At 34.5% G+C, this 17,233-nt stretch overlaps 3 protein-coding genes across 7 annotated transcripts; all 3 read left to right on the forward strand.

Moving 5' to 3' along the window:
• The first annotated feature begins 429 nt into the window (after window positions 1-429).
• On the forward strand, window positions 430-5,100 carry LOC104095585 (25.3 kDa vesicle transport protein SEC22-1). Its single transcript, XM_009601740.4, has 6 exons — window positions 430-652; window positions 1,201-1,409; window positions 2,216-2,376; window positions 2,508-2,654; window positions 3,937-4,013; window positions 4,656-5,100. The coding sequence occupies exons 2-6, from the start codon at window positions 1,222-1,224 to the stop codon at window positions 4,737-4,739; spliced, it is 657 nt and encodes a 218-aa protein (XP_009600035.1). The 5' UTR covers window positions 430-652; window positions 1,201-1,221; the 3' UTR covers window positions 4,740-5,100.
• A 154-nt stretch (window positions 5,101-5,254) lies between these two features.
• LOC104095586 (peroxisomal (S)-2-hydroxyacid oxidase GLO4-like) lies at window positions 5,255-10,516 on the forward strand. Its single transcript, XM_070197844.1, has 12 exons — window positions 5,255-5,944; window positions 6,065-6,213; window positions 6,285-6,409; window positions 6,754-6,800; window positions 6,874-6,951; window positions 7,044-7,168; window positions 7,299-7,356; window positions 7,461-7,523; window positions 8,699-8,768; window positions 8,884-8,984; window positions 9,197-9,301; window positions 10,226-10,516. Exons 2-12 carry the CDS (start codon window positions 6,071-6,073, stop codon window positions 10,403-10,405), a joined length of 1,095 nt encoding a protein of 364 aa, XP_070053945.1. The 5' UTR covers window positions 5,255-5,944; window positions 6,065-6,070; the 3' UTR covers window positions 10,406-10,516.
• Window positions 10,517-10,636: 120 nt separating this feature from the next.
• On the forward strand, window positions 10,637-14,900 carry LOC104103666 (peroxisomal (S)-2-hydroxyacid oxidase GLO4-like). 5 transcript variants are annotated; one of them, XM_070197847.1, is made up of 12 exons: window positions 10,637-11,862; window positions 11,963-12,110; window positions 12,183-12,307; window positions 12,395-12,441; window positions 12,515-12,592; window positions 12,685-12,806; window positions 12,929-12,986; window positions 13,230-13,292; window positions 13,531-13,600; window positions 14,037-14,137; window positions 14,361-14,465; window positions 14,557-14,900. In XM_070197847.1, the coding sequence occupies exons 2-12, from the start codon at window positions 11,968-11,970 to the stop codon at window positions 14,734-14,736; spliced, it is 1,092 nt and encodes a 363-aa protein (XP_070053948.1). In that variant the 5' UTR covers window positions 10,637-11,862; window positions 11,963-11,967; the 3' UTR covers window positions 14,737-14,900. The 5 variants fall into 5 exon arrangements, with proteins under 5 accessions (XP_070053948.1, XP_070053949.1, XP_070053950.1 ...); XM_070197848.1 differs by having other exon boundaries at window positions 14,046-14,137; XM_070197849.1 differs by having other exon boundaries at window positions 12,216-12,307.
• The last annotated feature ends 2,333 nt before the right edge of the window (window positions 14,901-17,233 follow it).

The raw sequence follows: 17,233 nt of genomic DNA on the forward strand, positions 1-17,233 counted from the left end.
TATGTGTGTATATGTATATATGTGTGTGTATGTGTGTGTATATGTATATATGTGTGTGTATGTATATATATGGCTAATCTTTTTGCGTGTGTGTCCCGATTTTGTAAATTGTTTATGGACTTAACGAATAACGAATTGGTTATGCAAATGTAAAAACGCCGTCATCCTTACCCCCAGACATAGGGCCTACCTACACGTCCGTATGTGTGTATATGTATATATGTGTATATGTGTGTGTATGTATATATATGGCTAATCTTTTTGCGTGTGTGTCCCGGTTATGTAAACTGTTTATGGACTTAACGAATAACGAATTGGTTATGCAAATGTAAAAACGCCGTCATCCTTACCCCCAGACATAGGGCCCACCTACACGTCCGTCTCCCAAACAAAATCGAACAACTCAGCACAGCTTATGTCAAATGTAGAAACGCCGTTTACATTTATCCACCCCCCTCCCCTCCATCTCTGCAAAATCTTTTCTCCCATCCCATTTATTACAGCTATAAATATACGACAGTACTATATACTGTTCTTTTCTCTGAAAAATTCGAGAATTACAGAACTAGCGATTCAAATTCTTAACAAATTTATCAAAACAAGCGGATCGGGAACTGCAACTTAAGGGGTCACAGACGCGTATGATCGATCGGTAATCTCGATCTATGCTGCTAATGCAACTCGTTTGCCTGATATTATGTTTATTCAATTTAATTTATTCATTTTACATTAGAATTTGAATGTCGTAGGTTTGAAATGTTAGGGTTAGATCCTCTTAAGTTATAGAATTTGACTTCTACTGTTAAAATGTACATAGTTGGTGTTTTACTTTTATTTGATACTCCTAGAAAGCAAACATTTGCATTGACAAAGTAAATGCATTAGTTAGTTATTGTCATTTGTAGGACCCAAGGGTGTGTCCGGGTGGTCAATGAAGTCAGAGGAGAACCATGATATCTTAGGTTCAAATTCTAGCAGAAGCAAAAAGTGTTGGTGATTTTTTCCCGATAGAGTTACCTAGTATCTATGTAGCAGGTACCTAGTGTAATAGTCGAGGTGCTCGCAAGTTGGCCCGAACACCACTGTCATAAAATAAAAAAGAAGTTGTTGTCATTCGTGGGAGTTTGTTTGACATAGATGATCCTATAAGAAATTAAGACGGCAAAAAGTTCAACTCTTACCTTTTGTGTTCGCTTGTAGTTATATGCTTGCGGAAGAAAGATGGTGAAGTTGACTCTGATTGCTCGTGTGACTGATGGCCTTCCGTTAGCGGAGGGGCTGGATGACGGTCGTGATGTTCCAGATGCAGATTTCTACAAACAGCAGGTCAAGGCCTTATTCAAGAACCTGTCAATGCGCCAAAATGACGCTTCAAGGATGTCTATTGAAACTGGACCTTATATCTTCCAGTATCCTTTTATTCATGTACTTTCCGATGTACATTATGATGTGTTTTGATTTCACTCTCGAAGCACAAGAGAATTCGGCAACTTCCTGTCTGAGCTTGACAAGTTATTTCTTCTGATAGGGTTTTGCGAGGGGAGGGGGTGGGATTCGTTAGAGACTTTTAATGAATATTTAACATTTTTAATAATCATTCTGCCCCTTGTCGGTACTGGTTATTGGGGGTATTTCAATTTGAAAACTCTACCAAGTCACAATACCAATTAGAAGGAAAATTCTAGTAGTTGATGGAATGTTCAGCATTCATAGATTTTAACTTCTTTTTTCGGTTGCAATTTAACAGATAAGATGGAGTTTTCTGGTTTTTTTTCCGAAATGATCAGTGTGGCTGACTTAGTGCTTTTGATGAATGAGATTTTGCCTTGGATGTGTAGAAGCTGTTAAATACTCTTGGTCCCATTTTGCACATTCCTTCTTTTGGTCTGGTTAATTGTTTTTCCACCTGATAAGATTTCACAGCTAAAACATTGTATTTTTAGTTTTTTTTTTTCCTGGATTTATGAGTAGCATCAATTTCATCATTAACATGACTGACTGAATATGAAATCTAAAGGATGTTTTGGCATCTTAATCATTAACTTAATCATCCTAAGTATATGTGAACTTTTGGAGTAACCATTGTTGCCTTTACTACTTCTTTAGTCATGTGTACTTTCTGAACTACCTGTAATATTTGATCTACTGTCTCTTATGCTCTCTCTTGAATAAGTCCCTTTCATGTATCTAGTATTCTCTTAACCCATGTTCTCAGTTATATCATTGAAGGACATGTTTGTTATTTGACAATGTGTGATCGCTCTTATCCCAAGAAACTTACCTTTCAATACCTGGAGGACCTTAAGAATGAGTTTGAGCGTATAAATGGGAGTCAAATTGAAACTGCTGCTAGACCATATGCTTTTATTAAATTTGGTAAGAAATTATGTTCTTCTTACGTTTGGTAAGAAATTATGTTCTTCTTACGCCTTTGCATTCCAACTATATTTCGTTGACACCGATTTTCTAATACTTGCATTATGTGATTTTTTCCCTGTTGTAAAAAGATACATTCATACAGAAGACGAAGAAACTGTACCAGGATACAAGAACTCAACGCAATATTTCTAAGTTGAATGATGAGCTTTACGAAGTTCATCAGATAATGACTCGAAATGTACAAGAAGTTCTTGGTGTTGGTGAAAAGTTGGATCGTAAGTTTCTTATTCTAACATTTCCTTATCTTCAGTATCTTATATTAACATTAGCTCGTCGTTCTGGATTTCTTCAATTTGATAATCTCAAAAGCATTGTGCTGTTAATTTGTTTTTTCAGTTTATTATATAAGCAATACCAATCAATTGATATCAACATTGAGTTTGTATCATTACACTTGCATTATTTCCGGTGTTTGTAAGGAGTATTTCTAGTCTGGTTAGAGACTTGTATGTCCATGTACGATAAGTGTAAGAATTAGAGAATCTATTCTTTCAACTTAACTTGTCTTAATTTTTTAAAATTATTATTGGAATGAAACAGACCTGAATATAGCAGAGTGGATACAAAAGATTCTTATAGCAAAACCCTACTAATTCACGATTAGGACATAGTTGATTGATATTGTTATCCTCATTTACCAGTTAATGGTGGACATTTTTTTTTTTTAAATTCGCATAGTAACCTGCCAGAAGTAGTGTCTATTTGGTAGTGTATCATCACAACTCTAAGACATAGTTTATATGTCTTGATGTAACTAACGCAATATTTGGTTAGCAGTATTAAATAATACATGCACTATGTTATACAAGAATCTATGTATTAACTTATGGGGGATATATGAATACGTGTATTAGCAGTGCTGGGATTAAATTATTTAAAGACAAAACTGCCCTTTTAAAGTAAATAATCCATGTATAACAGTCTCCTCATTCTTAATCACTGCATAACAATCCTTCTTTATTAATCCCGCATAAATAATCCCTGTATAACTAGTATGTGAACAAAACGACCCCTTAAGTTATAATTGTGTAGGCTGCAGGTTATATGCTTTGTTGAAGACAGAAAATAACAATTTTTGGTTTTAGTGTTGTGCTAATTTAATATGAAGTAAGAATGGTTCTGAACTTGTGCGATGAGATTTTTTTATGGAATCAATAAGTCCATGCTAAAGAAAAGTGGGTTTTGGCTATACTATTGAGAAAAATTATGATGGTTTTGGTGTAAAAATAGTGGACCCAAATCCAACTCTGTTCAAATAGAATTAAGAGTTGCATCAGTTCTGACAATATTTGGTTTTTCTAAATCCGAAAGGCACATGGCATTAGTCAGTTGAAAATTTTGTAGCTTTGACATTGATCAGACACTTATGATGATGTATGGTTTTTTATCTAGTTGGTTCTCCCTCTATTTTCACCCTTCCCATGTTCATTGTCCTATTCTCTATAAAATTTATGATCATAGTAGGTGACTAGCTTGTCTATGCATCAATTTTTGCAGAGGTCAGTCAGATGTCTAGTCGCTTGACATCTGAATCCCGGATATATGCTGATAAAGCGAAAGACTTGAATCGTCAGGTTAGTTTCATTGTGTTCACTAGATGATGACCTCATAATTTTGTTTGAAAGTTGTACTTTCACTTTTAGCTAGTAGGAACAGTAAAGCTGTACAAGGATCTGAAAGAACATAAAGCTCGGTATTCATTCTTTGGGTTCCCTTAGAATGCACGAGTCATGTTGCATTTGCAATGTTTCAGAAAGAATTAAATGCAAGCTAAACATATGCTCATTAGTATTTTCAGCAATGTCATGTATGTAAAGACCTTGTTGAAGTTTATGGGGCTTGACTTGTGCAGTTGTTAGTATGAATGAATTTTCTCTTGCTGATCACACAGCTTGGCTTAACAATGTGAACAATAGTCTTTTGCGTGATATATCACCCATGAAAATCACTCCATTCTAGCTCTACTTGCACTAGGATTAGATGTTGGCTGGAACTGGACTAGTTTTGCCTTGGACTAGTTCAATCAGCAAGTACGCTTCAGTTTATCATATATGGTTTCTCTTTCTGGTTCTCGATTTAGGTACCTTGTTATCAGATACACGCAAAGACGAGCAACCTATGTAACTGATGGTTATCGGCTCACTTTTTCTCTTTATGCATGTGTATCTGGTTCTTTGACGTTGCTCTAATTACTGATTCATTTCTTACATCTTTAGGCTTTGATTCGGAAATGGGCGCCCGTTGCTATTGTCCTTGGAGTTGTCATTCTCCTCTTCTGGGTTAGAACAAAGATTTGGTGATGTTGCCATAAAGATGCAGCTCAGTGATGAAGATACTTTTGATATGCCCCTTTTATCACCCAGAAGACCACCTGAGAGTTCAGTTGTCCAGCATGTGTAGTGCGTGCTTTCCAGCTGTGGTTGCTAGTCGAGCCACACCAGTTTTTTAGTGTAAAAGAGAGGAAATGAAGCGTGATGGATGAACTATGTTGCTAAATTTTAAGAAATGATATCGATTTGCATTCTCTTTGACATATGTTCCTTTTTTTGGGTCTTATTAGTTAACCTCAACACTTCCGGCGAGGTCATTGTAGTTCCAGAGATGAAAGTTCACGACTTGGAGAAGTTAAAGCAAAATCAAATTAGGCCTCAGTGTGTACAATTTCCAGTGTCCACTAAAATGAGTTCTGCTGCTTTTTTTCTATCTCAATTATTAGCGTCTTGAAGCATGAAAGAATTAAATGAATTCTGCTTCCAAGGGAAAGACTGAATGACAACGAATTTTGTACGTCCAATTTTCGGATGGTATGGTAAAAGGACGGGCTTACATGTTTTGACTACAAACAATTTCGAAAGAGCCCGTAATTTCTCAGATGTTGAGTTTATTGATGGGTTTCTATTAGTTTTTTTTAACTAAGGACTTTAATCTTCTGTTCTTGTCTTATTCTGCATGACCTGGGATGCATTTAAAGTCAGTATTCCAAATTCCAATCAATTCATATGCTTGGAATCTTCATTACCGTCAAGTTAATTGCTAGAATTTGATATCTGAACAGGAAAAGTAAATAGTACCAATCACGCGATTTACTCAAGTTCTCCCCTTCGTTCTCACCCTTCTTGATCTTTTCCTTGTCCTGTCCCTTTCACCTTTCATTTTCCCTTTATCTCTCTGCCTTTTTTTCTTCATTTCTTTTGTCTTTTTTCTTTTCTGTTCGTTTTCTTCGTTTGATTTTTAGATGGATATGGAAACCCATGAAGTTACAACTCTTGGGCAATCACATGAAATCGACAAAAAGTAGCTCCACTTGTGGCACGGACATCATATTACCCTGTTGATGCTAGATCAAAATACTTGCTATAATATTAAAAAGACAAACGGAAACTTCCAAAACACAGATCGAAATACTGCTAATCAGTTCGTTTTCTGCTAATCAAAAAGGCTATCTTTAAGTTCAACTACATCCATTAGCAAATTTGAGCTGTGAACTCTTCTCTGTATCCTACAGGTACTATATGCTTTTACTTCAAAACCTCAAATTCTGATCTCAAGTTCTGTTTAATCAATATGTCTTGTTTTTAGTGTCTCAAATTAGAGGAATTTGACATAGGAATGCTGGTGTGTGCAGGCTAAAATGGCAGGTGAAGCAGTTAATGTGAATGAATTTCAAGAGCTAGCTAAGAAAGCTCTTCCAAAGATGTACTATGACTTCTTTGCTGGAGGAGCTGAGGATCAGTATACACTAAATGAAAATATAGAAGCATTTCGTAGAATCACGTAAGTTTGTAGAATTTTTTCTCTTAGATTTGGCAACAGAGATCATAGTACTAACCTTTTCAGAAACTCAGTATTAGGCCAAGAATACTTATTGATGTGAGCAGGATAGACATGTCAACTACTATACTCGGTCACAAGACGTCGGCTCCCATTATGGTTGCCCCAACTTCCTCACATCAATTGGCACATCCTGAAGGTTTGGATAAAATTACTTAGTGAAAAAGGTCCAAATTTACCCCTCTACTATGTGAAATATTTTAATTTACCATCTGTTATATACTTTACTTCCATTCATACCTTACCATTAGCGAATTAGTCTCGTATTTGCCCTTGATTTTAGTGGAGCTCAAATTGGAGCTATGTTAGGGTCAAGGGCAAATATGAAACTGCTAATGGCAAGTACGAATGTTCCCAAAGTATAAAATTAAGATATTTCGTGCAGTCGAGGGGTATTTTTAACCATTTTGCTTATCAATTATAATTACCTAGTCTGTTAGCTGAACGTACTATGTAACTCTTATTCCATTGTATTTATGCCAGGGGAAGTTGCAACAGCTAGAGGTGCTGCAGCATGTAATGTTATAATGGTAATAGATTTCCAAAATAGCAGATCCATTCCCAATTAACGGTGTGTGAATATTGAGTTGTCTTGATTCATAGGGATTGTCATTTACGGCTACATGCACCATTGAGGAGGTTGCTTCAAGCTGCAACGCTGTTCGCTTCTTCCAAACATATGTAAATTATTATTCCTGTCTCTCATGATTTTCATATATCTTTACTTATTTTTGTGTTTTGTTAACAGATTGGGTTTTATTCCTTGTTAATAGGTTTACAAACGGAGAGATATAACCGAACTTATGGTACACAAAGCTGAGAGCAATGGATTCAGGGCTATAATTCTCACTGCTGATACTCCGAGGCTTGGCAGAAGGGAGACTGATATAAAGAATAAGTAAGTTGTATATCCTTTTTACTTGAATTCTTTTCATTGTTCATCTCATCTGGAAGATGTCGGTTTCATCATTTTACTACTTAATAAATTTTGGAATCCTGTGTTGATCAACAAAGAGTCGGAATTGCAGGATGATTTCACCTCGCTTGAGGAACTTTGAAGGTCTTATAACAACTGAAGTAGTTTCTGTAAGATAAACCATTAATATCCTAGCTTTTTATAAAAAGCAATTATATATCAACTTGAAACTAGTGTAGACAATGCTTATTAATCCACTAATAAAACTATGCAGGATAAGGGCTCAAATCTTGAAGCATACGCTGCAGGAACTCTTGATCCTTCGCTTTGCTGGAAGGTACAAGATTTAAAAGTTAAATGTATGCATTCCTTAGTACCAGTGTTTTAAAAGGCATTTTCGGGGCGAGCCCTAGGGCGAGGCGATGGTGTGGGGCGAAAGTCTCAAGAGGAGTACGCTCGGGCGTTCAGGGCGTACGCCCGGCGTTTGAGGCGCGTTTTTGTAGTGAGGCATAAGCCCCATAGACTTTTTCAAATTAAAACAAAATTTGTTGCATAAGTCCTTCATATAATACCCAAATTCTCAAAAGTCAGCTTGTAATTACTCAAATTTTTTAAAAAAGAACTGAAATCTATTAAATTTAAAAGTCAAGACCTTTTTTAAGCCCTAATTTATGGTCTTTTCCAATCCTTTATCTTGTCCGCTAGTCTGCTAATATCCCCAAAAGCAATGAATATTCAATTTATTTTTTTACAAATACATAGAGAACTTCATTCTCCTTCATAACAGCTAGTTCAAAGTTCAAATTGCAGGTTAGTTATCCTTTTTGTTCCTCCATGTAGAAAATTTTATTCTTTTCGACTCAAGTTACTTGTGCTTGTAAGTAGCGTATAATAGATTATTTTGACTAGTTTTTTGTGGGGATGGAGCACATCTATATATATATTTTTCACATATTTATAGTTTTCTTCAATCTTTATATAATTTTACCTGTTTATAAATATTTACTATAATTATATTATTTTTAAATTATTAAAAATTAAATACCCATGGGGCTTACGCTCCGTGGCTCAGGGCTTACAAAACATCTCGCCTTACGCCCACGCCTTTTAAAACACTGCTTAGTACCACAGTAGAAGATATGATGAAATACAGTCTTGATCCATGAACTCAAATTTCTTGAGTGCCAACATATGTAAAATTGCTGAGCTACAAAGTACATTAGAGAAGGATCAGCGTTTCATGGTTTTTAGAGTTCAATACAAATATATGTTAGGGCAGCCCGGTGTACTAAGTTCCTGCTATACGCGGTATCCGGGGAAGGGACGGACCACAAGGGTCTATTGTACGCAACCTTACCCTGCATTTTTGCAAGAGGTTATTTTCACGGCTCGAACCCGTGACCTTCTGGTCACATGGCAGCAACTTTACCAGTTACGCCAAGGCTCCCCTTCAATACAAATATATGATCTACTATATTATTCTGGAATCCTCAGTCTCCAAAACTTCTGCAGGATATAGCATGGTTAAAATCAGTTACCAATTTGCCAATTCTGATTAAGGGCGTTCTCACTGGTGAAGATGGTATAATTATGATCGCTGAACCTTTAGCTATTTGCATAAAAAGCTTCAAATTTTCCTACCAAGTCTGAGTGTGCATTTCTTCTAAAGACTTGGCATGTACTACTACTTTTTGCAGCAATAATAGCAGTTGAAGCAGGAGTTGCAGGAATTATTGTCTCTAACCATGGAGCTCGGCAACTAGATTATACTCCAGCTACTATTTCTGTTCTTGAAGAGGTGATTTCCTTCCTTACATGATTGATGTCTTGCTACACAAAGCTCGTTTGAATTCTTTTCAATTGAAAGTTGAAATATGTTATTTGAATTCTTAAAAGTTTTTAGATTAATAGATTTGAAATCTCCTCTTTAATCCAAATGTCTCCATCAAAAGTGAACCAAAATCTTTCAACGTATATATATTGGCGGTCAATATATTCCAATGGTTTTAGGTGGTCAATGCTGTTCAAGGCAAAGTTCCAGTTCTTCTTGATGGAGGAATTAGGCGAGGAACAGACATATTCAAGGCCTTAGCACTTGGCGCAAAAGCTGTTCTGGTAAACTTACATGACTTAAAGAAACTGACTTAACTTATATACACTGATAATATAAATAATTTTTACACTATCAGTATAATTTAACCTAATACAGTCAACCCTCTCTATAACAACCTCGTTTGTTCCGATATTTTTTGGCTTTTATAGTGAATGACTGTTATACACCTATAACAACATATGACGTTTAAATATTTTTTGGCTGTTATAGATAAAAATGATCCAAAAATAAATTCCTTTTTCAATATTACATATAAAAGATAAGAAAATTATTTAAATTTAAAATCTCAAAAGATATGCACATTTCACTAGTTAAATATTGAAAAAGCTAATACATTATTAATAAATTCATAACTAAACGTGTAAATATTTAAACTCTAAGACAAACATTTTAAAGCTACCTAGAAAAATAAATTTTTTCAAGATTGATGAAAGAACTTTGTAATTGTAGCTTGTTTTGTAAATTTATTCTCTTACTAGCGATAAAATGTTTGGTGAAGATTCGTGTCCAAATTTTCAGCAAAAAGGTATCAAATAACTTTCCGTTGAAGACAATCTAAGAGCTTAACAGTTAAATTTTCTATCTAAATATTTTTGGGAATCTGTCCAATGGAAAAGATATCATGTGCAAATCTTCAAATCTTATATCTTACGCAAGATATAAACTTTATTTAATGGAAAAGATTTTGTGCATATTTTTAAAACTATTATAGTAATCTTAATGATTCTATATGGCTGTTATAAATGGATAATTTTACAAAGAACGTTCTGTTATAAATATGGTTATTGTTGTTATAAGTAAAAAACTATTATAGAGGTAAAATATAACTTAAAAAATCGGTTATGAGGAAAACTTGATTTTTATAGTGAATGACTGTTATATAGGGATCCTGTTATAGAGAGATCTTACTGTACATATTCGTGTAGATTGGTCGACCGGTTGTCTACGGCCTGGCCACTAAGGGGGAGTCTGGTGTAAAGCAAGTTATTGAAATGTTGAAGAATGAACTTGAGCAGACCATGGCTCTTGCTGGCTGCTGCACGCTGAATGACATTACCAGAAGCCATGTTAAGACAGAGAAAGAAAGGTTCCTTTGTAGGATGTAGTTTCCATCCTCTGTTATTTAAATGAGTTTAAGTTCTACGCACCGATGATGTAAAAAAATATTTATACAATCAGGTCACTTTAAAGTAATTGCAGGTAAGTCTATTTAAATAGCATTGATTGGTAACCTGTAATAAGCTGTCATATTTCCGTGGACCTACTTAGCTTATTGGACTCTAACTTCAATTTCCGAAGCAGATATAGGCCAACTAATCCATATGAGATGCTCCCTTTTGCTTAGGATTCTCGTACAACTGATCCACTTTCAGATGCTATGCTTTGTTTATCACCATTGTAGGATAGGCAGCCCGGTGAACTAAGCTCCCGCTATGCGTGGGGTCCGGGGAAGGGTCGGACCACAAGGGTCTTTCACCATTGTAGGATAAATCTTGAAAATGGAAATTAAAAGATTGTGTATGAGAATTGAGTTTCCTTAGTTACTCGTACTTGTTATTTTTTACCTGAAAGTTTTATTCAGTAAGATTAATTTTACTTATCAAATCCAGAAGATATGATGACTATGAACTGTAAGAGAATAACCAGATAAACAAGAACGATAAGAGTTCCTTTTTTTCATGAGCTAATTCAACTAAGACATTTTCGGATGAGGAAATCAATGATTTAAGAAAGAGTTTCCAATAAATTAGTGATGTAATATTATGTAAACAAGAAACTGTTGATTTAGTAATGTGTTAACAAGAAATTAACAAGAGTGAGATTAAATGGATCAATCAAAGTAAATAACAGGAATGAGTTCCTCAAGTGGCCTTAGTTGAGGGGCAGGGGTAGAAGCTCAGATGTGAGTTCTGCCGAACCCAATAACTTTTGCTCAAACAGTGTATTTGTGTTAAGAAATTCTTTAAATATGTTCAGTTATTAACACTTGACTAAAATTCAGAACTCATAAAAGTGAAATCCTAGTTGATCTATAAACTCCGGTCGTATCACAATATAACAGAACCTTCTGAACATAAGCTCATAAAAGCTTCACCTCCAAAAATATAGAAGGGCCAAATCATCAAAACCTCCTTGATAAAGTCTTCACCTGGATTGCATTTTAAAAAGTCAGCATTCCAATCAATTCACACACTGAAATCTTCATTACCATCAAGCTACTGCTAGAATCATAAAAGCGATATTAAATTGTACCAATACGGAGATGATTTACACCACAAGTTCTCCCCCTTCTTTCTCAGCTGTTATGTTCCCTTCTTTCATTTCTTGACCTGGTGCCTTTCACCTTCCAAGAATCATTTGCAGCCAAGTGAGTAGTGTATAGGCACATGCCTATTTCTTTCAACCCCGGACCCCCACACTTTTGACTATATTTCATGGAGATGGAAACAGTAATCCTCTGATCATTTAAAAGATGCGCGCAGCAATCCGAAAGGCTATCTATGAGTTCTAAAAACAGCAAGGGGAGATACTGGAGACGTGTACTCTTCTCTGTATCCTACAGGTACTAATTTTTGCTTTCAAAACCCCAAATTCTGCTCTCAAAAGAAAAACAAAATTCTACAATGAGAGAATTTTTAACATACGAATGCTCGTGTATGCAGGCTAAATGGCAGGTGAACCAGTTAATATAAATGAATTTGAAGAGCTAGCTAGGCAAGCTCTTCCAAAGATGTACTATGACTTCTTTGCAGGAGGAGCTGAGGATCAGTATACACTAAAAGAAAATACAGAAGCATTTCGTAGAATCACGTAAGTTTGTAATTCTTGCTCTTCAGTTGGCAACTGACAGAGATTTCTAGAACTAACTTTTCATGAAATCAGTATTCGACCAAGAATGCTTGTTGATGTGAGCAGAATAGACATGTCAACTGTTATACTTGGTAACAAGACGTCGGCTCCCATTATAGTTGCCCCAACTTCCTCACATCAATTGGCACATTTTGAAGGTTTGAATAAAATCAATTTTTACCTTAGTCTGTTAGCTGAACGTACCATGTCGCACTTATTCCATAAAGCTGTTGTATCTATGACAGGAGAAGTTGCAACAGCTAGAGGTGCAGCAGCATGTAATGTAATCATGGTAATATTTTCCTTAAAGATAAAAAGATCAGCTTCGAATTCTGGTGTGTGGATACTGAATTCTCTGGGTATAGGGATTGGCATTTACGTCTACATGCACAGTGGAGGAGGTTGCTTCAAGCTGCAATGCTGTTCGCTTCCTTCAAACTTTCGTAACTTATTATTCCCAGCTCTCATGATCTTCATATATCTTCACTTGATTTTGTGTTCTGCAACAGATAGGTTATTTATTCTTTGTCAATAGGCTTTCAAGAGAGATATAATAGAACTTGTGGTAAGGAAAGCTGAGAGCAGCGGATTCAGGGCTATAATTCTCACTGCTGATACTCCAAGACTTGGAAAAAAGGAGGCTGATATAAAGAATAAGTAATGTGTATAATGTTTTGTTTGTCATTGAAGTCTAGCTAAAATCTTTTTCATACTTTATCGGTTTCATCATTCAGAATTTTATGGTTTTGTGTTAATCTTACTAAGACTCAGAATTGCAGGATGATCGCACCTCGGTTGGGGAACTTTGAAGGTCTTATATCAACTGAAGTTGTTTCTGTAAGTTAAACCGTTAATTTCTGGTTTTTTGCTAAAACCAATTATTAGACAAATTACATGTAAGCTCAAACATGGAAAACTTGAAACTCCTTAAAGAAACAAGCTTATTTTGCAGGACTACAATATCACAAATTAGCTGGTTCCTCCTACTATATGCATTAGTGTTCTCTTTTATTAGTTTCGATATGTCAACTTGCAAATAGTATAGACTATGCTTATTAATCCACAAATAAAATTCTGCAGGACAAAAGCTCAACTGTTGAAGCATACGCTGCAGAAACTCTTGACCCTTCGTTTTGCTGGAAGGTACAAGATTTAAAAGTTAAATATATGTGTTACTTAATACCACATTAGAAGATCATACGATGAAATATAGTCTTGGTCCTTGAATGCAAAATTTGTTGAGGATGTCAATGCATGTTAAAATATGTAAAATAGCCAAGCCACAAAATACTTTAGAGAATGATAAGAGTTTTCACAGTTCAATACGATATATTATTCACCTTATTCTTCTGTAATCCTCACACTCTCCGAAACTTTGCAGGATATAGCGTGGTTAAAATCAGTTACCAAGTTGCCAATTCTGATAAAGGGCATTCTCACTAGTGAAGATGGTATAATATTTATCATAAACCTTAGCTCAAGTCAACAGAATCTCTAATCACCTCCATATATCATGTACTTGTTTCTCTAAATTCCATATAAGTTTCCATGGAACACACTGAATATTTGATATATCGTTTTAACTTACAACAACATCATACCCAGTATAATCCTGCAAGCGGGGTCTAGGGAGCGTAGTGTGTATGCAGACCTTACCCCTATCTTGTGAGAGTAGAGAGGTTGTTTCTGATAGACCCTCGACATATATACATACGTATACATACTTAATTGTCAAAGTATATCTTCTAGCAAGCTTCTTTTATATTTTTTAAGATGATAGGAAAAGCTTCAACATGTATTAATTACAGATATAAACTTGATTTCCCTACCAAGTCTCACCAATTGAGAATCTCTTCCAAAGATTTTTCTTATACTATTTTGTTGCAGCAATCAAAGCAATTGAAGCAGGAGTTGCAGGAATTATTGTCTCTAACCATGGAGCTCGGCAACTAGATTATACTCCAGCTACTATTTCTGTTCTTGAAGAGGTGATTTCCTTCCTTACATGATTGATGTCTTGCTACACAAAGCTCATTTGAATTCTTTTCAATTGAAAGTTGAAATATGTTATTTGAATTCTTAAAAGTTTTTAGATTAATAGATTTGAAATCTCCTCTTTAATCCAAATGTCTCCATCAAAAGTGAACCAAAATCTTTCAACGTATATATATTGGCTTCCATATATTCCTCCTTAAATTCCAATGGTTTTAGGTGGTCAATGCTGTTCAAGGCAAAGTTCCAGTTCTTCTTGATGGAGGAATTAGGCGAGGAACAGACATATTCAAGGCCTTAGCACTTGGCGCAAAAGCTGTTCTGGTAAACTTACATGACTTACAGAAACTGACTTAACTTATATACACACTGACAGTACTATCATTGTAATTTAAGCTAATACATATTCGTGCAGATTGGTCGACCGGTTATCTACGGCCTGGCCGCTAAGGGAGAGTCCGGGGTAAAGCAAGTAATTGAAATGCTGAAGAATGAACTTGAGCAGACAATGGCTCTTGCTGGCTGCTGCAATGTGAATGATATTACCAGAAGCCATGTTAAGACAGAAAAAGAAAGTTTCCTTAGTAGGATGTAGTTCCCATACTCTGTAGTCTGTACCTTAAATAAATGGACTGGCCCCAACTCAACAATATTGTCATATCTTGCTTTGTAATAATCTTATGTGTGCAGAAGCATTATCAGTGCTTGTTTGTGATTTTTGATACTTTCCAATAATAAAATCCTTGTATTATTTCCTTATGGTAATTGGTACCTACACATCAGCTGAATGTTCCTTGATTTGCCCAACAATTCTCTGTTACAGAGAAGACCATTGTCATCAACATCCAGAAAGTTAATTGGGGAGTGTAGTGAACATTGGGAGAAATTTCAAGATTGAAAAAACATTTTGGTTGACGGTAAATTGAGTGGGAAATTCAGTACAGTCAAGTGGCTCAAGACTTATGTGTAATGTAATTGGAGGTACCTTGAGCTCCTAGAGCTGTACCTAACTGTTACATAATAAGTAGAAAGAACCAAAGTAAAAGTTGAATTACCAAATTGTTCTACAAAAGTTAAATGACTTTCTTCACCCTTCAAGCAAATACTACCAAAGTAATCTTTTTGGTACAAACATGGAATTACACATTCTAAAAAAGTTTTAAAAAATTTGGAGAATTTAAGGAGTTGCATTGAGTAATTCAATAATAGGTTAAATTAATTTGATTATTTTAATTAATACAAGTCGAATTCATCTATGCAAATTATCACCAATTATCCATTCAAAAATATATACAAGGTTTATTAGCATATATTGGCGATAGAGCTTGTTTTGACTTATGGCATCCTACTTCTATTATGCTATTTAAATCACACTAAGTTGCAAAAACACTCATATTTATTTGTTCCGTTTAAAAACTTCAAAAGTCACCTTCTTAGTTGACTGATCTTCGTAACCTTTCACATCGTATCTTTACCTATTATTTATGGGCAAAATTTTATATCCATTCTTTTTTCTATGTAAGTTTAGTACTAAAAAATTTATATTTTCCGGACCAGAATCTATCTATCTATGTAATTTTACCTCTCTATTCTAGGATAAACAAACTTCATTATCTCCACTTATATATATATATATATATATATATATATATATATATATATATATATGGACGTTCATTACTCATAATCTTATATTTTCTGATTTAGATTCATCTAAAATATCTTGAACCCCAATTTGTGTTAAAACTGAGATTTTTGTTGCAGGTGTAAGAAAGATGCTAAAATTTTGCCTAATAGAGTTGAGGATGCAGTTGAGTGCAAGTGGTGTTAGTTTCTCCTCAGGTAACGAATAAATATATGAAGATATAAATTTATGTTAAGTTGATGTGTATTCTTTAATCAATTTGTTCTTTAATTTATCATTTTAAAAAAATAAAAAACTTCACGAAAGCTTATATTCTTATGATTGTGATGTTCTTGTAATAGCCAATTGTACTTTTTATATATTGTAATTAAATTGAAATCTTTTCTTTGTGCGGTTCTTTTGTATTTGTTTCTTTGCTATTATGTTTACGGGTTGTCTGAAATAAAGGAACATCGCCATCTAATGATTTTTGATGTAAGGTTTCTTCAATTATAGGATTAACTAAGTAGGATCAATATCATTCGCTTTAGGAATTTGCAATTAAATTTTATTTTATAACTCAAATATTTTTTTAACGATATTTATATAATTTTTAAAAGAGTGAATACCCTAAAACCCCTTAAACTATCATGTTTTTGTCAGTTACAAACTTAAACTATCTGGTGTCCTCAAAACCTCCCTTAACTATATCCCCTTATATATTAAAAAACCCTTCGTCGATTTTTTAATAAAATATGTAAGGTAACTCGCCAAAAGGCGCGTGAGAGATGAAATTATACATAAAAATGGCCCCAATTGGCCATTTCTAATGGTTAATTATTGTTACCCTCTTTTAAAAATTTAATTTTTGTATTTTCCCTCTATTTTCTTTGTATTCTAGCCTTCTTCTTCATTTTTTTTTATCTTTCTTCTTCCTTTTATTCTTATGGGTTTCATATGAAATTTTTTTCTTCTCTTGCTTGTTTCTTCTAAAATTATCTTTCTTCTTCATTTAGGTCTTCTTCTTTCAACCAAATCCTAATTTATTTTATCCCAAATCTCGTATTAAACTATAATTCCCGATGAAAACGAAGGTTATTGGAAAAAATCCAATATTAAATCGAAGTTTAATGGTAAAAGTCACGATTGAGATATGGTGTAGCCATTATCGGAGGAGATAGAAGAGATTTTTTTCTTTACAAATGACTATGTGTTTATCCCTTCATCCTCTTCCTTTGATTTTTTAAACCCCCAAACATTTATCCATTTAATTAATTTTTATTATTATTTAAAATTCTTAATTAAATTGATATATCATATTAGGCTGAGTAAATAGAAGGGTGTATCACACTCACCACTAAAAAATCGGCGAGCGTTTTTTAATATATAGATGTATATAGTTAGGGGTGGGGTTTTGGGATATCGGATAGTTTAAATAGGATACTGACAAAAACGTGATAGTTTAGGG

The sequence above is a fragment of the Nicotiana tomentosiformis genome, chromosome 3 (genome assembly GCF_000390325.3).
Source record: "Nicotiana tomentosiformis chromosome 3, ASM39032v3, whole genome shotgun sequence".
Taxonomy (NCBI): Eukaryota; Viridiplantae; Streptophyta; class Magnoliopsida; order Solanales; family Solanaceae; genus Nicotiana; species Nicotiana tomentosiformis.